This window comes from Schistocerca piceifrons, chromosome 2 (assembly GCF_021461385.2).
Source record: "Schistocerca piceifrons isolate TAMUIC-IGC-003096 chromosome 2, iqSchPice1.1, whole genome shotgun sequence".
NCBI lineage: Eukaryota > Metazoa > Arthropoda > Insecta > Orthoptera > Acrididae > Schistocerca > Schistocerca piceifrons.
In genome coordinates, this window is record NC_060139.1 from 250,617,157 (window position 1) to 250,635,397 (window position 18,241).

At 42.7% G+C, this 18,241-nt stretch overlaps 1 protein-coding gene across 2 annotated transcripts in view; it reads right to left on the reverse strand.

The window, feature by feature from the left end:
• Nucleotides 1-18,241, reverse strand: part of LOC124777254 (esterase E4-like) — an 82,980-nt gene that overhangs the window by 46,536 nt on the left and 18,203 nt on the right. The window contains exons 1-2 of one of the 2 annotated variants that reach the window (XM_047252581.1): nucleotides 3,473-3,587; nucleotides 454-591 (exon numbers count right to left, since the gene is read on the reverse strand). In XM_047252581.1, the coding sequence (XP_047108537.1) occupies nucleotides 454-591; nucleotides 3,473-3,475 (141 nt within the window). In that variant the 5' untranslated portion in view covers nucleotides 3,476-3,587. Of the gene's footprint in view, nucleotides 1-453; nucleotides 592-3,472; nucleotides 3,588-18,241 lie in introns of those variants that run through there. The other variant, XM_047252580.1, reaches the window with a different exon arrangement.

The window sequence follows — 18,241 nt, forward strand, 5'->3', positions numbered from 1 at the left end:
TTTATTTTGATGGTAACCAGTCTGTGTCAGTTTTTGACCATCCTCAGACCCTCATAATATGATAGTTGGTGGTGGCAGTGAATGGAGTGGGTGTTGTAACTCCATGAGCGATCACGTAGTTACAACATCTGCTCCATTCATCACCACTGTCTACCATCATGTTATGAGGGTCTGAGGATGGCGAAAAACTGACACAAAGCAGTTACCATCAAAATAAATCTTTTTGCAGCCAAGACTGTTTATGACTATTTCTAAAGTACTTTTTGCCACACCACTGTTCTCCGTGAGAAATGTTCTAAAAAAATTTCTTATTATTTAATTACATCCAGAACTCTTCATTACTACAGTAATAAAATATCTTGGTTTATGATGTTAATTTGTGGTGTACCTTGCATTACTTTTTCAAAATATGTTTACTTCTAACATGTAGAACAATCATGTAATACATCATACCTGTGTTGTGTAGACATTTAAGAATAAACAATCTTCAGATGAGGGCCTGATGATTGAGTTAGGAACTGGCTGCAGACAAGCATATCCATCTTCTGTTGCATTAACTATGCCCTCCCATGGTTCTAATGGTTGAGGATCCTATGACAGAGCAAAAATTAAGATGAAGTAACCATTCATAATTACTAATTCTAAGGCTTGCTTTAGAAACAGAAGACAGAAAATGCCCTCCAACCATCAATATGATGTTGGGTGTGAAACAGCTAGCAAAGATGGAAGTCAACAATGCTAAGCAGCTTGAGACAGGTAAAAGAGTTAGAAATTACTGATTACTGCATAAAGCAATAAAGGATCTTTTAGTGCACACAGTCTTCATGATCTAAATTAGAAAAAGGGAGATTGAAAAGCTATACTCCAGTTAAAATTACCACTTTGTGACAGACAGATTGAAGTGGTGGTGGTGTTGGTGGTGGTGGGGGGGGGGGGGGGGGGAATACTGCTGGCATGCAATGCAGCCAACCCAAAACAAGACACTGTGTGTTCCTACAAAACAGACAACACAGTGAGTACATGGTGCTCATGAAAGAACTACAATTGGATGTCAGCTGACCTCTACCACACGACTCACTGAAATGCCAATTCACAAAGAAATTTAACTGTAGTGCAGCTCACAAAAGGTGATACAGAAAGTTACTAAATGGGCACTCAGATAGGCTGAAACAGGACAGCGGCCATGACAAAATGCAAGAAGGCAGAGATTAATCGACATTGAAGTCAGGTGAATGCAGACCATCCAATATACACAAGCAGGTGAAAAAATAATGAAATATAATAATTCCAGGGGGCTGAACTGCCACTTTATATGCAAAAGAAATTTATAATTTCTAAGCATAGAGATAATGAAAAGAAAATTGGAAAAAATTAATTCTTGGGATTTACAATATGTTCAGACTACATGTTGTGCACATTATGCTATGCAATAAGAGAAGAAGTACATTTTGAACAGTCGAGGATAATAAAATGACAACTGTGCTATCAGTAAAGATTCAGAAACTGAAATGCAAAGCCATCCAGCCTTTGAACTGTAATCGATATAAGTGATGAACAGAATGTTTTTAATGTTTGGAAACTTAAAAAAGTGATCCTGTGATCTTTTGGAACTAAAAAAGTTGTGTGTCCTCCCTCTCCCAAACCTTCCCCAATTTGCATCTAGCTTTCTGCAGTTTTTTCTACGCTGGTTTAGAATATTTTGTAGTTTTGTAAGTAGGTTTAATACAGATGGTGAGCAATGAAACAGACTGTCCAGTGAGATTTTATACAAGAACGTCATTTAGCTCACTGATTAGGAAAGAAGTCGAGATATTGGCTGTGTCTGGGTGCGTCAGAGCTTTCATTCGTGCTAGAGAAACTTGATACATTAGCAAGGTCTTACTTACATTGATCTTACACCAGAAGCTTCAGCAATGGCAAAACACATAAGTTCAGTATGTTATGATGTCTATTATAAAAGGCAGTTGTCTGTTTACTCTTTCAATATTTACCAGCTTTCAAATGCAACTTCATCGTTTTACACATAAAATGAAGATACTGGAAGAAAAAGGGGCCAATGAAGTTGCTTCCTTTTTAAATCACTTTGTGACAGAATTATTGGATAAGAAAGTTAAACATTTTGAAGTTTTTTGTGATTCGTGCTGAGCCAAGAACAAGAATTACACTGTTCTGAGTGAACTGAAACTTTTGGAGACAGTGAAAGATTTTCCTTTTTAGAGGGCACACTTTTATGGACTGTGGTACGAATATGGGACTGATTAACGCAATAACAGTAGCAGAAATTCCAGTGGACTGGGTGCAGGAAATGGTTAAGGCTTGATGTTAAACCTAAGCTTTTTGATGTTGTGGTGGTCAGTCAAGATAGTGGGTGTCATTCTTGGGGAAGCAATATTTGAGGAAATGCCCATAGCTAACAAGGCCCATCAGAGAGATAGTCAACACAAAAAAACATACCTACCTCATTCAATATCGAGAAACTTATACGGACCTTGGATTTTGTAGATGGTGAGAGCTACACAGCGACTTCAAGAATAACTGTCTGGAGAATAGCCATCTTTTGCGAACAGTGGTAAAATATAAAAATATAATATGACTTAAAAATAATTTTATATAATAATAATAATAATAATAGTGTCTTTGCAGGTCCTCTGGCAATATCGAAAGTATCAGGACCTCCAGAAGGGCTAGGCCGAAAAGGGCGTGCTGGCATTAAGTGATATATTTTATTCTCATTACCACTTTAACACATGATGTTAAAATGGCAAAGAAAAATTGTTTAACAAGAAGTATCTTTATTGTTTCAAACATTGTTATTCATTGCGAAATACTTGACGCCTAACGTTTAACAGAAAATGCATTTTTACTTGCAAATATTCTCTTCCGCTATGTACAAATAACACGTTTTTTCCTTGTAACGCATGTCATTATTTTCCAATACAACTACAATTTGAACATTTAAGGTATGAGTTTATATTAAATTTAACGTATATAATATTTGCTTACAAATGACTTTAATATTCATTAATTTTATCCATTAGTACCTACGAAACTCGGTTTCAAACAGTGGACGAAGTACGTTCTTTTCTTGTGCTCTCTTTTTCTAAACAATTGATTTTAATTTCTGACTTTTTCGGATGGATTTTCCAAAAAATTTCTTTCGTATAACCTTATCCTGACATTTACGAAAAGACAAAAACCAGCCATATCTATCGAATCGTTCTTAATTGATGATATTTCATACATGCGGCAATTGATGTTAATTTCCGACTTTATCGTTGGATTTTCCAAAAATTTTCTTTCATACACATATTGTACTGACAAAAATAAAAGCAGTCAAGCCATTCTCAAGTGAAGATGTTTCCCACATGCGGCGACTGATTTTTATTTAAATAGATTTAACACAAAATAATTAAGTGGGTTTAGGTATTTCCCTTTACTAAAATGTCCATCTTCTGTGAAATTACTAAGTTACCATACGTTGACTCTCATTTTGAAGCGCAATAAACAAACAGGTACTTCTTTAAATTCTCTGCAGTCACAAAACGTCGCCGATCACTGAGGATATTGTAGACGGAAGCAAAAGTCGAACAGCCTGGATTTCTTGTCAAAACAGCGTCAAGCTTGGTCCGTACTAGAGATGGGCAAACTCGTTGATCCTTGGGAACTAGTTCACTGGTGATCGCTCTTTTTTTGGGAACCGTTCATGTTTACTCGTTCACCATTCATATGTGCATGGTAGGCTATATGATTCTTATGAAAAATGGAAAATTAGTAGCATAGGTGACTGAAGATAGAAGGCGCCAAGAGGGGGCACTTGTCTCTCCTTTGCAGTACAGAGTTATTATTCATTACAGAATTCTCACACACTTGTAAAGTAATATTCGTGATTCTGCAAAACCTCTCATTTCGCCACTGTTGTGTTATGTGGCTGATTGCAGTGAAAAAATATAAGGTGGCGCACGAAAAACCGGCCCCGAGTAACAGACTACTCGCCAATTACGCACGATTTGTTGACCACTACGGGTAGAGTAGATAAACATGTAATATTAGCCAGTAAAGAAATAACAAATAAGCTAATGCAAGCAACAACTTCGAAACAATAAAAGACGATTGGTGGGCGATAATGAGCAGTCTAGTGCTCGGGGCCGATTTTTCGTGCGCCACCCTGTACCAATGAAATAATATTTTAGAAGTTATCGTATTTTTTTTTTTTTTTTTTTTTTTTTTACAAAATGTGACACCATACACTTGATTATGGAGCGTGGGCTTCATTCGGTTGTAAGTCGGTCTGCCTTCCGTAACAATGAACATGCCGTTTTATCTTGGATAAAAAGAAAAGGCGGAAAATAGCCACTCGTGAGTGCCATGCCGACTTCCTTTGCATTTGTAATAACAAAACAACTTGCCTTTTTATAAGTATGTCTTCTGCTGTTTATTAATATAGTGAAGTAAGCTGATATGCCCTTTTGTTACCTGAAAAGATGTATTATTACATAGCACGTAATTTTTATGTAATTCGTAGACGCTGATTAGAATAGGAAAAGAACCAGAAGTCCAGAGTTCAAAATAGGTTTGAAACAGAAATGAAATGGGCGTGCACAGCGAACGAAACGAACAACTCGATACTGAACTAGGAACAGTCGGCAGTGGAACTGCGACGAGTGGCTACGCGAAGAATGACGAGTCCGGCCGAGCGAGACAAGACCGAGACAGACGGGAACGGGACCGAGGCTGGACGAGACCTACCGATGTGCTGTTGCGGGAACGAGACCGATCGTTTCCCGTTCCCAGGAACTACAAGTAGAAAGCCGCCACCGAAGTGAACTATGATTCGTTCCTCGCTCCTTCCGTTGATCTTGGTGAACCGTTCCTTTGGACCCGTTAGTTCGTGAACAACCTATCTCTAGTCATTTCCCTCTGCTCCATATCATCTTTAACATCAGTCGGCTTGCATTTGGCAAACGGTCCTGAAGCATTTATAATGATTTCTGCAAAGGCAACCCCATAGATTTTAATCATTCAATTCTTCCAGGAAAGAAGCCGAAGTTGCTATGAATGTACAGAACAGTGTTTTCGCTTTTAGGTTCAGTGAAAGTGTTTTGTTCCTCCCCTATTAAAACTCGGAAATTTCGTCCCCTCCCTGTCAATGAATCTTTGTAGATGCGCCCGCCTGCTTAGCTGGGTGGTAATGTGCTCGCCTCCCATGCAAGTGGGCCCGGGTTCGATTCCCGGCCACGTTGGAGATTTTCTCCGCTCGTGTCCGGGTGTTGTGTTGTCTTCATCATCATTTCATCCTCATCACGGGCTTGCAGATCGCCCAATGTGGCGTCGACTGAAACAAGACTTGCACTTGGCGACCGAACTTCCCCGGATGGGGCCTCCCGGCCAACGATGCCACACGCTCATTTCATTTCCATTTGTAGAAGCCTTGCGACTTGTATTGAGCTTGGTTTGTTTGATTTTGTTGCGTATTGGAACTCTGTGTGTCACGTGATGCTCGGACACCTGTAGTACATGTGTTACTATGATTTTATTACCCAGGACCGGCTCGAGAACATTTTTCCATACAATCGACTTATAATTTGGCGTCACACCCCTCTCCCTTTTCTCTTGGACATAGTCACCCATGTCAGTTTTCGCAACTGATTGTGATTCGCACTGTATAAAGTCTTGCACTTGAGCGCCATTCTCAGTCTGGCTCATCAAGTGGCAGGCTACTAATTGCGATACGTACTGTGTAGAAATCTTACCATCGTGGCACCTCTGGGATCCCTCTCAGCATGGCACCCTAAGTGGTGGCTTTGTGTCACTTTGTCCTTAAACAGGCCCAGCATTTATCAGTACTTTCAGAGGTCATTTGTATGAGTTTACATTCAAACATTCATTAAATTTAATTTTTCTTGCCACTCATCTTCCTGTTTAAACAAATGAGGCTGTCTTTTACTCCGTAGTCAGTACACAATCAAACAGTGTGAAATGTACAATTTGCCTTCAGCAGTTACTGGTAGCATCTGACAGTCTGTCGTTGCAATCACTGTGAAAAACACACTTCACATTTCTTTGCATTGTACAGGGTGATCCAAAAAGAATGACCCGATTTTAAATATAATTATTTATTAGGAAGAAGGGCTTAACACAACCAAAATGCACACTAACTTACTCAGAAAAGACAGAAGTTTATAAAAATCCATCATAAATGTTCAAAGTGTCCTCCAGTGCCAGCACGGACGTCATGTAGCCGATAGCTGAATTCATCCCAAACTGAGTGTGTCTTCTGTCACTCAAGCTATAGCAGCTGATATTCTGGTTCTTAGTTCATCAATGTCAGGAGGTAAGGGAGGAACATAAAGACCTTGTTTAACATATCCCCAAAGGAAGAAATCACATGCTGTTAAGTCAGGGAACCTAGGAGGCCAAGAGTGTAAAGCCTGCTCTTGCAGTCCTGTACACCCTATCCAACTTTGAGGCACGTTGGCATTGAGGAAGCTGTGCACATTGTTGTGCCAGTGCGGCAGTGCTCCATCTTGCTGATAGATGAAATTGTCAGAGTCAAGTTGTGGGAATAGCCAGTTCCATAGAATTGCAAGATATGATTGTCCTGCTACGGTTTCTTCCTCAAAAAAGTAGGGTCCATAAACCTTGTCTTGCGAAATAGAACAAAAAACATTCACTTTTGGTGAAGACGTTCGTGTTCAATTGATTCATGAGGATTTCCGAGCCCCTATATAAGCACATTATGACAATGAACCTTACCGCTAATATGGAAAGTTGCCTCTTTGCTGAATATCAACTGTGACATAAAAGTGTCATCTTCCATGTCCTCTAGAATAGCACTGCTAAAGTCTACTCGCTTCACTTTGTCAGTATCTCGAAGAGCTTGTACCAGTTGGTATGGTTTGAGGGCTAAACGACGCCGTAACACACGCCACACTGTCATGTGCGGTATCGCACGCTCTTGGCTAGCACGACGCGTAGATTTGCTCGTCGGATTTGTTCCACTGTTTGTTCAGAAACGCGTGGCGAGCCAGGACTTTCGCCTTTACAGAGGCACCCTGTTTCTTCAAATTGTTTATACCACCCTCGAACGTTCTTCGGTGATGGTGGTTTAGCACGAAATCGAATATGAAACGCCCGCTGAACTGCGATCACTGATTGAGTACGACTAAATTCAATAACAGAATACGCCTTCTGTTGCGCGGACGCCATATTGCGCGAGACTGGCTGCACGCTCCAGGTCAGCGCTCGTAGCGACATCTAGCAGATTTTTTTCTGATACTGTAGACCATGCCGATTACATCTAGCACTGTTTCAGTTACGTAGTGACATTTGTCTCAATATTATTACAAGTTAAAATCGGGTCATTCTTTTTGGGACACCCAGTATTTGTGTGTCATTTTAACAATCGCTTAAACACTTTTATGCGTGGTGAGATATTTGATGTGATTGCTCATGTTCACTTAAATTTAATTTTGCTCTTCTATGCGCACTGTGAATCGTTCTGCTAATGAAGTAGGCGTTCACTGCCTAAGCAACTTTCTAGGATTTCTTTGCTGCCAGATCGCATTAGTAAATTTGATTCGTGGGTCGAAACTTTGAATGTGAGAGGGTATTGTTGTTAAGTCAGGGCACATCCGCAATTACAAGTGAAGCACATATCATAGAAAAATTCATTTGCGAAGTTTGGAGTCTTTTGCACATTTGCGTCAATAAAATTTGCTGCTTATACGAAGCACTACTTTGTTCTTTGTGTGTGGGTGAAACAGATACGTGTTGCTAGTTGGGACTTCATAGAGTACCAGATCTGCTTTTTGCACGCTTTAACTTTAACTACCTGTTCATCAGTAGTGAAAGCGTTGTCCATCGTAACCCACGACCTTAATTTAGATGATGATTTTGATGCAACAGGGGCATGATCAACACCAATAATCCTGAACTCTTTACACCCTTTCCTTGGCGCTTAATCTCCCTATAGTTCTCTAGTTGCCGGCCGCGGTGGTCGAGTGGTTCTAGGCGTTTGTCTGGAACCGCGCGACTGCTACGGTCGCAGATTCGAATCCTGCCTCGGGCATGGATGTGTGTGTTGTCCTTAAGTTAGTTAGGTTTGAGTAGTTCTAAGTTCTAGGGGACTGATGGCCTCAGATGTTAAGTCCCATAGTGCTCAGAGCCATTTGAACGATTTGATCTCTAGTAGGCGGAAAACTTCGGGCCATTGGCCTTCTGTTTGTCCCACTCCCAACCCCGAAGTACACGAACCTACTTACTACACATAGTGCTGCATTTGCTATTGTTGTTGTACCTGCTTTGCTTTTGAGAGCTGAAGTCCTGAATCTTAAAAAATTAGGTAGGAGCACAGCCTTCATAATCCAACTCAAGACGTCCTCGTATATTTTTCCGAGAGAGTGGCTTACTTAGGGTGTAGGCTGTAGGAAAATACGAAGAAACGTAATATAACAGTAACACGTAATTTTATGCATCATGAAGTTCAAATATGTAAAAACATATAGAGTACTTATAGCGAATATGTAATGATAAAATGATATACGAGATCTGTTCGAAACATTCCGGAACTTCGTCCACAAAATTCTTGTTACGCTTATTGTGCGTGGTCTTCTTCGAAACACTCTCGTCCACTATTGATACATCGCTCACAACGCCGTTTCCACTTCCGCAAGCAATCTTGGTACGCCTCTTGCTGGATCGCGCGAAGCGCCGTCTGTGAATTTTCTTTTATCTCGTCTATCTTCGCAAATCTTCGTCCTTCCAAGGGGGTTTTCAAATTTAAAATTGAAAGAAATGTTCGCAAGTGCCAGGTCTGGTGAGTACACGGAAGATGATTTCGTTTTTTGTGCAGTAGTCACACACCAACAAGAATGAATGTGCGGGTGCGTTATCGTGATGAAAAATTGTCGCCACATTTCAGATCGTTTCGTTCTCACATTTTCTCGCAGGCGTCGCAATACGTCCCGATAGTACCGTCGATTAACAGTTTGTCCCTGTGGCACGAATCCTTCAAAGTCAAAGAAAACTATCAGCATGGCTTTGACATTTGACTGACCTGACGAGCTCCTTTTGGTCTTGGAGAACCTCTCCCGACCCATAGCGAAGATTGGACCTTGTTCTCATCGTCACTTATGATTCTTTGAAGGAACATCTGGTTCTCATTTGCGCGATCCAAAAGCTCTTCATAGATTGCGAGGCGAAGATCTTTCTGGTCTTGACTTATGAGCCGTGGGACGAACTTGGTGGCAACAGGATGCATTTCAAAATGTTGTGTCAGGATTTCATGACATGATGCAACTGAAACGTTGCATTCCTCTGCAACCTCTCTGACAGTCAGTCTTCGATTAGCACGCACAATTTCATTCACATTCCTCACATGAGCGTCGTCGGTAGACGTCGAAGGGCGTCCTGCCATTTTTAAACCGTGTGAACCGTTCGTAACACCAACAAGTATAGTTTAAGCACTCATCACCGTAGGCTCCCTGAAACATTTGGTATGTCTCTGCAAAGGTTTTCTTGAATTTCACAAAAAAAAGAAAGTCCAGACGTGTTGCTACTCTAACTCAGCCATCTCGAAATTCGCAAACTGTGCAACACAACGTTCTACTCAATACAACACTGAACAATAACAGACATACAACAATTATTATTCTCGAGTCAGAAACATACAAATTTACAGTAGCCATACACATCATGTGCCCAGTACTTTGCAACCTTCAAGGTGCTTGGAGTGGCTTGCAGGAGATCAATCTTCGTGCGGGATGTAGGGCACAAAAGGCACTGGAGCATGTGGCTTGTGGTTTGTTCCTGTTCACAATCACAAGACGTATCTTCTGTTGTGAAGCCCCATCTCTTCAGGTTGTCTCTGGATCGTCCAACTCCTGATCGTAATCTGTTTAAAGATTTCCACACCAGCCAGCTCTCGTTGTGTCCAGGTGGTAGTTCTTCAGCTTCTGGCGTCTGCAGGTGAGGCGTCGACTTCTTCCATAACTCCAGCCTTGCCTTCTCTGGTGAAATGGTGAGCTTCTCGGATGTTCTCAGGAAGCTCTTTCGCGATCTCAGCCGTTGCTGTGGTGGATTATGTCCGTGCAGTGGATGGGCACTGTCCTGTTCCACTTTCAGTCTCTCCTTGTTGGCAGCCACTGTTCTGGCGCTATTCCAGCCAGGCAGTAGAGCTTATCAGTTGGGGTAGGTCTTAAGCAACCTGTGGTCAACCTGCAGGTTTCGTTGAGAGTAATGTCTACTTATCTGGCATGAGATGACCTGTACCAGACTGGAGAAGCACATTCAGCATGAAAGGAGCCACCACGAAGATTGCAATGATTTGCGGCCAAGATAAGATTTCCAATCGGGCGTACCCTGGGCGTCAGGTTTCTCTGGCGGCTGATCCTTTCACACCAGAAACATCATCTTGGTCGTTTTCAGGACCATAGTTGATCATCATATCGATGAATATAGAAGGTATATCATCACATACAACAATGAAACTTTAGGAAGTTACACATTAAACACCGGCGTATGCTGTGGTGCCAACCTCATTTCGCTCCAACACACCGTCGGCGCGAAATTACGAATGTTTTTTGGATATTTGTGATACGGTCTTATGGGACCAAACTGCTGAGGTAATCGGTCCCTAAGCTTACACACTATTTAACTAACTTAAACTAACTTACGCTAAGTACGACACACACACCCATGCCCGAGGGAGGACTCGAACCTCCGTCTGTGACAAGACGCCATTACGAATGTTACGGAATTTTTTAAACAGACCGCGTATACAACGCTGGCAACATAATTCATGAACATATACAATTTTCACGAGCATAAGAGCCAAGAAGACTGATATGTAATTACATAAAAACGGAAGCTCTACTCATCACAGAACATGGAGGTCCGGCACTTGCCCGCTCTGTAAACTAGGATTGGGGGCGATCTGTGTCAGATCTGGCGACAGAGCACACTGCTGGTACAGGCACGAGTGTTCCACAGCGCACCGTTTAGCGCACTCTGTTGAACGTGGCGCCACGCAACAGACGACCCCTACGTGTCCCCATGTCGACCCAGCGATATCGTGAATTACGATTGCACCGAGCGAGGTGCCACAATGGTTAGCACACTGGACTCGCATTCGGGAGGACGACGGTTCAAAGCTACGTCCGGCCATCCTGGTTTAGGTTTTCCGCGATTTCTCTAAATCGCTTCAGGCAAATGCCGGGATGGTTCCTTTGAAAGGACACGGCCGACTTCCTTCCTCATCCTTCCCTAATCCGGTGGGACCGATGACCTCGCTGTTTGGTCCCCTCCCACACATCAACCAACCAACCAATTACGGTTGCTGTGTGCACGGGAATATCGAAACTGGACTAAGCATCAATTTAAATGTGTCGCCTCGTTGGATGAATAGCTTTTCCCGTTCAACTGCGTCGATTGTCGTGTCTGCACATCCCGTCACCCAGACGAGCGGTTGCTAGCAGCAGGCACCACCCCACAGATGCAACTCGGTGGGACCAGCAGTGCCCCATGTTGGACGTTCAGCCGGGCTTCGACGGGGCCTGTGATAGTAATCGAAGGCACCATGCCAGCTGTAGACTAAGCGAACACTATTTCGGACCACCTGCATCTCTGCTTGCTTCCTGTCGTCCCCAATGGTGATGTTATCTTCCAGCAGAACTGCATGGACATCGAGAAGGTTCAAAGAAGCGCAGCACGTTTCGTATTATCGAGAAATAGGGGAGAGAGTTCACTGACATGATACAGGATTTGGTTTGACATCATGAAAACAAAGGCTTTTTTCGTTGCGGAGGAATCTTCGCACCAAATTTCAATTGCCAACTTTCTCCTCCGAATGGGAAAATACAGGGTGATTCAAAAAGAATACCACAACTTTAGGAATTTAAAACTCTGCAGCGACAAAAGGCAGAGCTAAGCACTATCTGCCGGCGAATTAAGGGAGCTATAAAGTTTCATTTAGTTGTACATTTGTTCGCTTGAGGCGCTGTTGACTAGGCGTCAGCGTCAGTTGATGCTAAGATGGCGACCGCTCAACAGAAAGCTTTTTGTGTTATTGAGTACGGCAGAAGTGAATCGACGACAGTTGTTCAGCGTGCATTTCGGACGAAATATGATGTTAAACCTCCTGATAGGAGGTGTATTAAACGTTGGTATAAACAGTTTACAGAGAATGGGTGTTTGTGCAAAGGGAAAAGTTCTGGACGGCCGAGAACGAGTGATGAAAATGTAGCACGCATCCAGCAAGCATTTGTTCGCAGCCCAGGAAAATCGACTCGCAGAGCTAGCAGAGAGCTGCAAATTCCACAATCAACTGTATGGAGAGTCCTACGAAAAAGGTTAGTTATGAAACCTTATCGTCTGAAATTGGTTCAAGCACTGTCTGCAGCTGATAAGATTAAAAGAATCGATTTCTGTGATTTTATCCTTGCTCAAATGGAAACAGATGAATCTTTCGTTTCAAAGATTGTGTTTAGTGATGAAGCAACTTTCCACACTAACGGGAAAGTCAACTGTCACAATGTCTGTATATGGGGCACTGAGAATCCGCGGGAAACAACTCAGTATGAACGTGACTCGCCTAAGGTGAACGTTTTCTGTGCCATTTCAGCCAATAAAGTTTTTGGTCCCTTTTTCTTCGAAGGTGCTACTGTAACTGGACTACAGTATCTGGAGATGTTAGAGAATTGGCTGTTCCCTCAGCTCGAACAAGAAGCACAACAATTCATATTTCAGCAGGATGGAGTGCCACCACATTGGCACTTATCTGTCCGTAACTACCTGAACGTCAACTACCCGAGGCGATGGATCGGCCGCCAGGCAGCCCGTGACAGAGCACTTCATCACTGGCCTCCAAGAAGCCCTGATCTTACCCCCTGCGATTTTTTCTTATGGGGGTATGTTAAGGATATGGTGTTTCGGCCACCTCTCCCAGCCACCATTGATGATTTGAAACGAGAAATAACAGCAGCTATCCAAACTGTTACGCCTGATATGCTACAGAGAGTGTGGAACGAGTTGGAGTATCGGGTTGATATTGCTCGTGTGTCTGGAGGGGGCCATATTGAACATCTCTGAACTTGTTTTTGAGTGAAAAAAAAACCTTTTTAAATACTCTTTGTAATGATGTATAACAGAAGGTTATACAGTATTATGTTTCTTTCATTAAATACACATTTTTAAAGTTGTGGTATTCTTTTTGAATCACCCTGTATTTTGTTGACGCCGATCTACACAGGGAGAAATGATCATCGCAATAAAATAAGGGAAATCAGAGCTCGCATAGAAAGATATAGGTTTCCGTTTTATCCGCGCGCTGTTCGAGATAGGAATACCACAGAATTATTGTGAAGGTGGTTCGATGAATTCTCTGCCAGGTGCTTAAGTGTGATTTGCAGAGTATTAATGTAGCTGAAAACACAGATGCAGATGGGACTGCAGTATCGATAGCTGCGATACTGCGCCTGCCACGAGACGAAACGCAGGTTGGCAGCAAAGTTGCTGCTGGCCGCCACGAGGGCACCTCGCCACGCCGCAGCCAATAGAAGAAGAGCACCGAGTCTTCCTGCTGAGAAGACGACGAGCCGTACAGCAGACGTACACCAGCTAGCCAGCAGAGAAGAATCAGTTATCTATGAACATTGTATCCTGTACTTTGCTTCGCTCAACATATCAAAAGCTATGTAATCTGTTTATTTCTCTTGATACAAGTTATTACTAATTGTTTGCTTTGTGTTGCATATCCTCACATCCTGGAAAACTTACTCGAATTGAACCCACACTTTTACTCTGCTTATCCACTAAGGATACAGCACAGACCTAACTCAGGAAATCTAGCAAGAGCTTGTCGAATCGGTGCCAACATAATCGCTGCTGTTTTGCCTTCCAAAGTTGGACCAGCACACTATTAAGCGTGTGGTGGTGATGTTTTGAGTCAACAATGTATGTATTGGTGCTCTAATCTGCGCCAAAATGGAAATAACTGTCTGACGTTAAAAACTAGAAGTCAGAATAACACAGAGATACAAAGTTTTTACACGAAACTGTAGAGAGTTGACAGAAGGAACGGGATAGCGATATGCGAATATACAGATTGGCGGTAGAATCGCGTACACAAAGAAAAAGAGGGCAGTGCTTTGGCGGAGCTGTCATTTGTACTCAGGAAATTCTTGTGAAAAGGTTTCCGAAGTGATTATGTCTGCACGGCGGGAACTGACAGTTTTTGAACGCGGAATGTTAGTTGGAGCTAGACGCATGGGACATTCCGTTTCAGAATCATTAGGGAATTCAGTATTCCGAGATACGCAGTGTCAAGAGTGTGTCGAGAATACTAAACTTCAGGCATTACCTCTCACTACAGACAATGCAGTGGCTGACGATCATCACTTAACGACCGAGAGCAGCGGCATTTGCGTAGAGTTGTCAGTGCTAAGAGCAACCAACACTGCGTGAAATAATCGCAGCGTGAGACGTACGGCGAACGTATGCTTTAGGACAGTGAGGCGAAATTTAGCGTTAATTGGCTGTCGCAGAAAACGACCGACGCAAATGCCTTTTTTAACAGTATGACATGGCCTGCACGTCTCTCCTGGGCTCGTGACCACATCGATTGCACCCTAGACGACTGGAAAATGTGGCCTGGAGAAATGAGACCCTGTTTCAGTTGGCAAGCACTGACGACAGCGTTCGAGTGTGGCACAGACCCCACGAAGCCATGGAGCCAAACTGCCAACTAGCCACTGTGCAAGCTGGTGGTGGCTCCATAATACTGAGCTATGTGTACATGGAATTTACTGGGTCCCCTGGTCCAACAGAACTGGTCATTGTCCGAAAATGGTTATTTTCGGCTACCTGGAGACGATTTGCAGCCATTCACGGACTTCATTTTCCTAAACAACGATGAAATTTTTATGGACGACAATGCGCCACGTTATTGGGCCACAGTTGGTCGCGATTTGTTTGAAGAACATTCTGGACAGTTCGAGCGAATGATTCGGCCTCACAGATCGGCCGACATGAATCCTATTGTACAATTATGAGACAGTACGTGCACAAAATACTGCACCGGCAACACTTTAGCAATTATGGACGACTATAGAGTCAGCGTGGCTGAATGTTTCTGCAGGTGACTTCCAACGACTTGTTGAGTCAGTGTAATGCTGCACTAGGCCGGGCAAAAGGAACTCCAACAAGATATTAGGAGCTATCCCATGACTTTTGTCACTTCAGTGTATTATGTTATGCATACAGCCTTGTCACGAAAACGAAGAATGTTGCAGTCGCGTGCAACATCCACGAGATAAATTTTAGCTACAGTGCGACGAGAGGAAATTATGCCTGTAACAATTATAAACATTATCTATTCGACATGTAAAAAAATTGTGAAAACGATGATAAATATTAAATATTTATATAATATTCTATGATGTAATTGGACATATCGATGTGTATCATACAAAGACAATGATAATTGTAAATTCCTTTTATGATCTGCTTTTGTCTTCCTTTGTTTTTACCTTTTTGTTGGTTGGTTTTTGTAGGTTGCGTACGCATATCAAACTCAGGTCTGTTAAGAAATTGTAATTATTTGTTAATTATTACTTGAGAATAGAGTTCATTATTATTATAAATATGAGTGAATAATTATTTGTAACTTTAATTCCTCTCTCAGTAAGCATTATCTGTGTTAATTATTTCTTTCCGCTGCAAGGAGCGCAGCCATTGATGATAGCGATTTATATCGCGTTTTTGTCTGTGTTTTCCTGAGAAACAAATCAAATGTTTGCCTGATGAAGTCTAAATAGTGCACAATACGAAAGTAGAGTTTATAGAGTTTAATAAGCATTTCAAATACTTACTTATTCGCTCTAACAATAGAAAGTCTCTATAAATTGTCTGCCGCCATCTTAACAATTATCTCAGCGACCATTTCAAATTATGCAACTCTGCAGACATAAATGCCGAACGTAATACAAATGTGTAAAAATAAATGTGCACCGGTGGTCCCGAACTCATTTTAATCAAAATAATTCGAATAAGATTGATTATTTAAAAACAGTTCTCATAGCACGATCCTTATAACAAACTTCTCTAGCTGATGTATGGAACCGAAATTAATTACGTACGAGTTGCGAAGAATATTGTTTCAGGTAACATACGTCAGTGTTGTGCGCGGCTGATATTCGGTGGTTTTAATGATCATTTTGCTGAAGATAATTGCTTCCATCATAATCAGTAGTTGTATGAACTGTGATTTAGTGACACTTACACAACTTACACACAACACTTTAACACGACGATAACTTGGAGTTCTTTAGCAACTTGATCAAATCTTTAGCCGGGAGAAAAATTATTTAGTAATTAATCAGTGTACTAAAATAAGATTATCATTTCCATTTACAAATTTGTTAAATACCAAGCCACCGAATAACACAGCGAACGCCACACGCGGAAGACGTGAATATTTATTAGGACTTAAAAAACACGCTACTTCATGCACTGTAGTCGGCTACATTACTCGAGGACCGATAGGGAGAGTGTGGTGTACAGAGTGGTTATAATTAAACTTTCGCGACTTTGGAACGCCCCCATGAAAAACGAGTGAGCCTAGAACAATGAAACGTCACAGAAACATTTGTAAGGACAGGCTGAAGAGAAATAGCGAATAAACCATTGAAAGAAACATTTTAATTCGCACATCAGAGGGTAACATTTGTTAACTGCCTACCATATTTACGCTCTAGGTTGCAAACATTCCTCGATCTGACAACCTTCTGTATCCATGAAACCTGGAAGGACACAAAAAACTGCTCTACTACTACCCGAAACAACGGTGAGACAGCTCGTGAGCTGCCACAAGCTCGCACATTGCGTCCGGAATTCTCAGCAATGGCAACAGTTACTTCTTCAACAATTTGTGTCGCATTAGGTTGTCGGCCTCTCCCAGGAGCAGTTCCTTTCGAATCATATTCTTGAACCCCTGTGCGAAATGAGGATCTCTACGAACTTCCTTAATGTGTCGACACTTGTGAAGAGCAGCAGCACTGTTTGCAGTTGTTTGCACAAAATATCTTTACGAATAAAGGCCTGCACACCTTGTCCAGACCCATGTTGACTGTCTGCAACGCAAATGCACAGTGATGCTTGTGTTTTAACCTTACGTCGCCGTATCAGTGTTAATAAATCCTGCAGCGCATAGTCCACAGTTGGGTATTCAAACGGTAAATACACACATCAAAAAAAAGTTTTGATCACCCCAGTTCCCAGAACTCCTGAATATAGACGTTGACTGTGGATATTGTACCGCAGACACAGTCCCTTTGACTGTTCAGAGGTGTCACTAAACCCGCCCAAAGATGTAAACAACCATGAATGAGCAGCGCCTATTAGACGGAGGGGATCCAACAGCCGATCAGTTTCAGTCATTCCACGAGGAAGGAGGTACACGGCTCTTGTTGTCTGTGGTTCAACCATGCCTGGACGGTCAATACCATGGTTCGATCGCGTCCGCATTGTTACTTTGTCCCAGGAAGGGCTCTCAACAGGGGAAAGGACCAGGCGCCTCGGAGTGAACCAAAGCGGTGTTTTTCGGACATGGAGGACATACAGAGAGACAGGAACTGTCGCTGAAATGCCTCGCTCTGGCCGCCCTAGGGCTACTACAGCAGTGGACGACCGCTACCTACGTATTATGGCTCGGAGGAACCCTGACAGCAACGACACCACATTGAATAATGCTTTTCACGCAGCCGCAGGACGTCGTGTTATCACTCAAACTGTGCACAATAGGCTGCACGAAGCGCAACTTACTAGCGACGTGCATGGCGAGGCCCATCTTTTGCAACCACGACACCATGCAGCGCGGTACAGATGGGCCCAACAACATGCCGAATCGACTGCTCAGGATCGGCATCACGTTCTGTTCCCCGATGAGTGTCGCATATGCCTTTAACCAGACAATTGTCGGAGACGTGTTTGGAGGCAACCCAGTCAGGCTGAACGCCTGTCCAACGAGTGTAGCAAGGTGGAGGTTCCCTGCTGTTTTGGGGTGGCATTATGTGGGGCCGACGTACGCCGCTGGTGGTCATGGAAGGCGCCGTAACGGCTGTTCGATACGTGAATGTCATCCTCCGACCGATAGCGCAACCATATCGGCAGCATTTTGGCGAGGCATTCGTCTTCATGCACGACAATTCGCGCCCCCATCGTGCACATCTTGTGAATGACTCCTTCA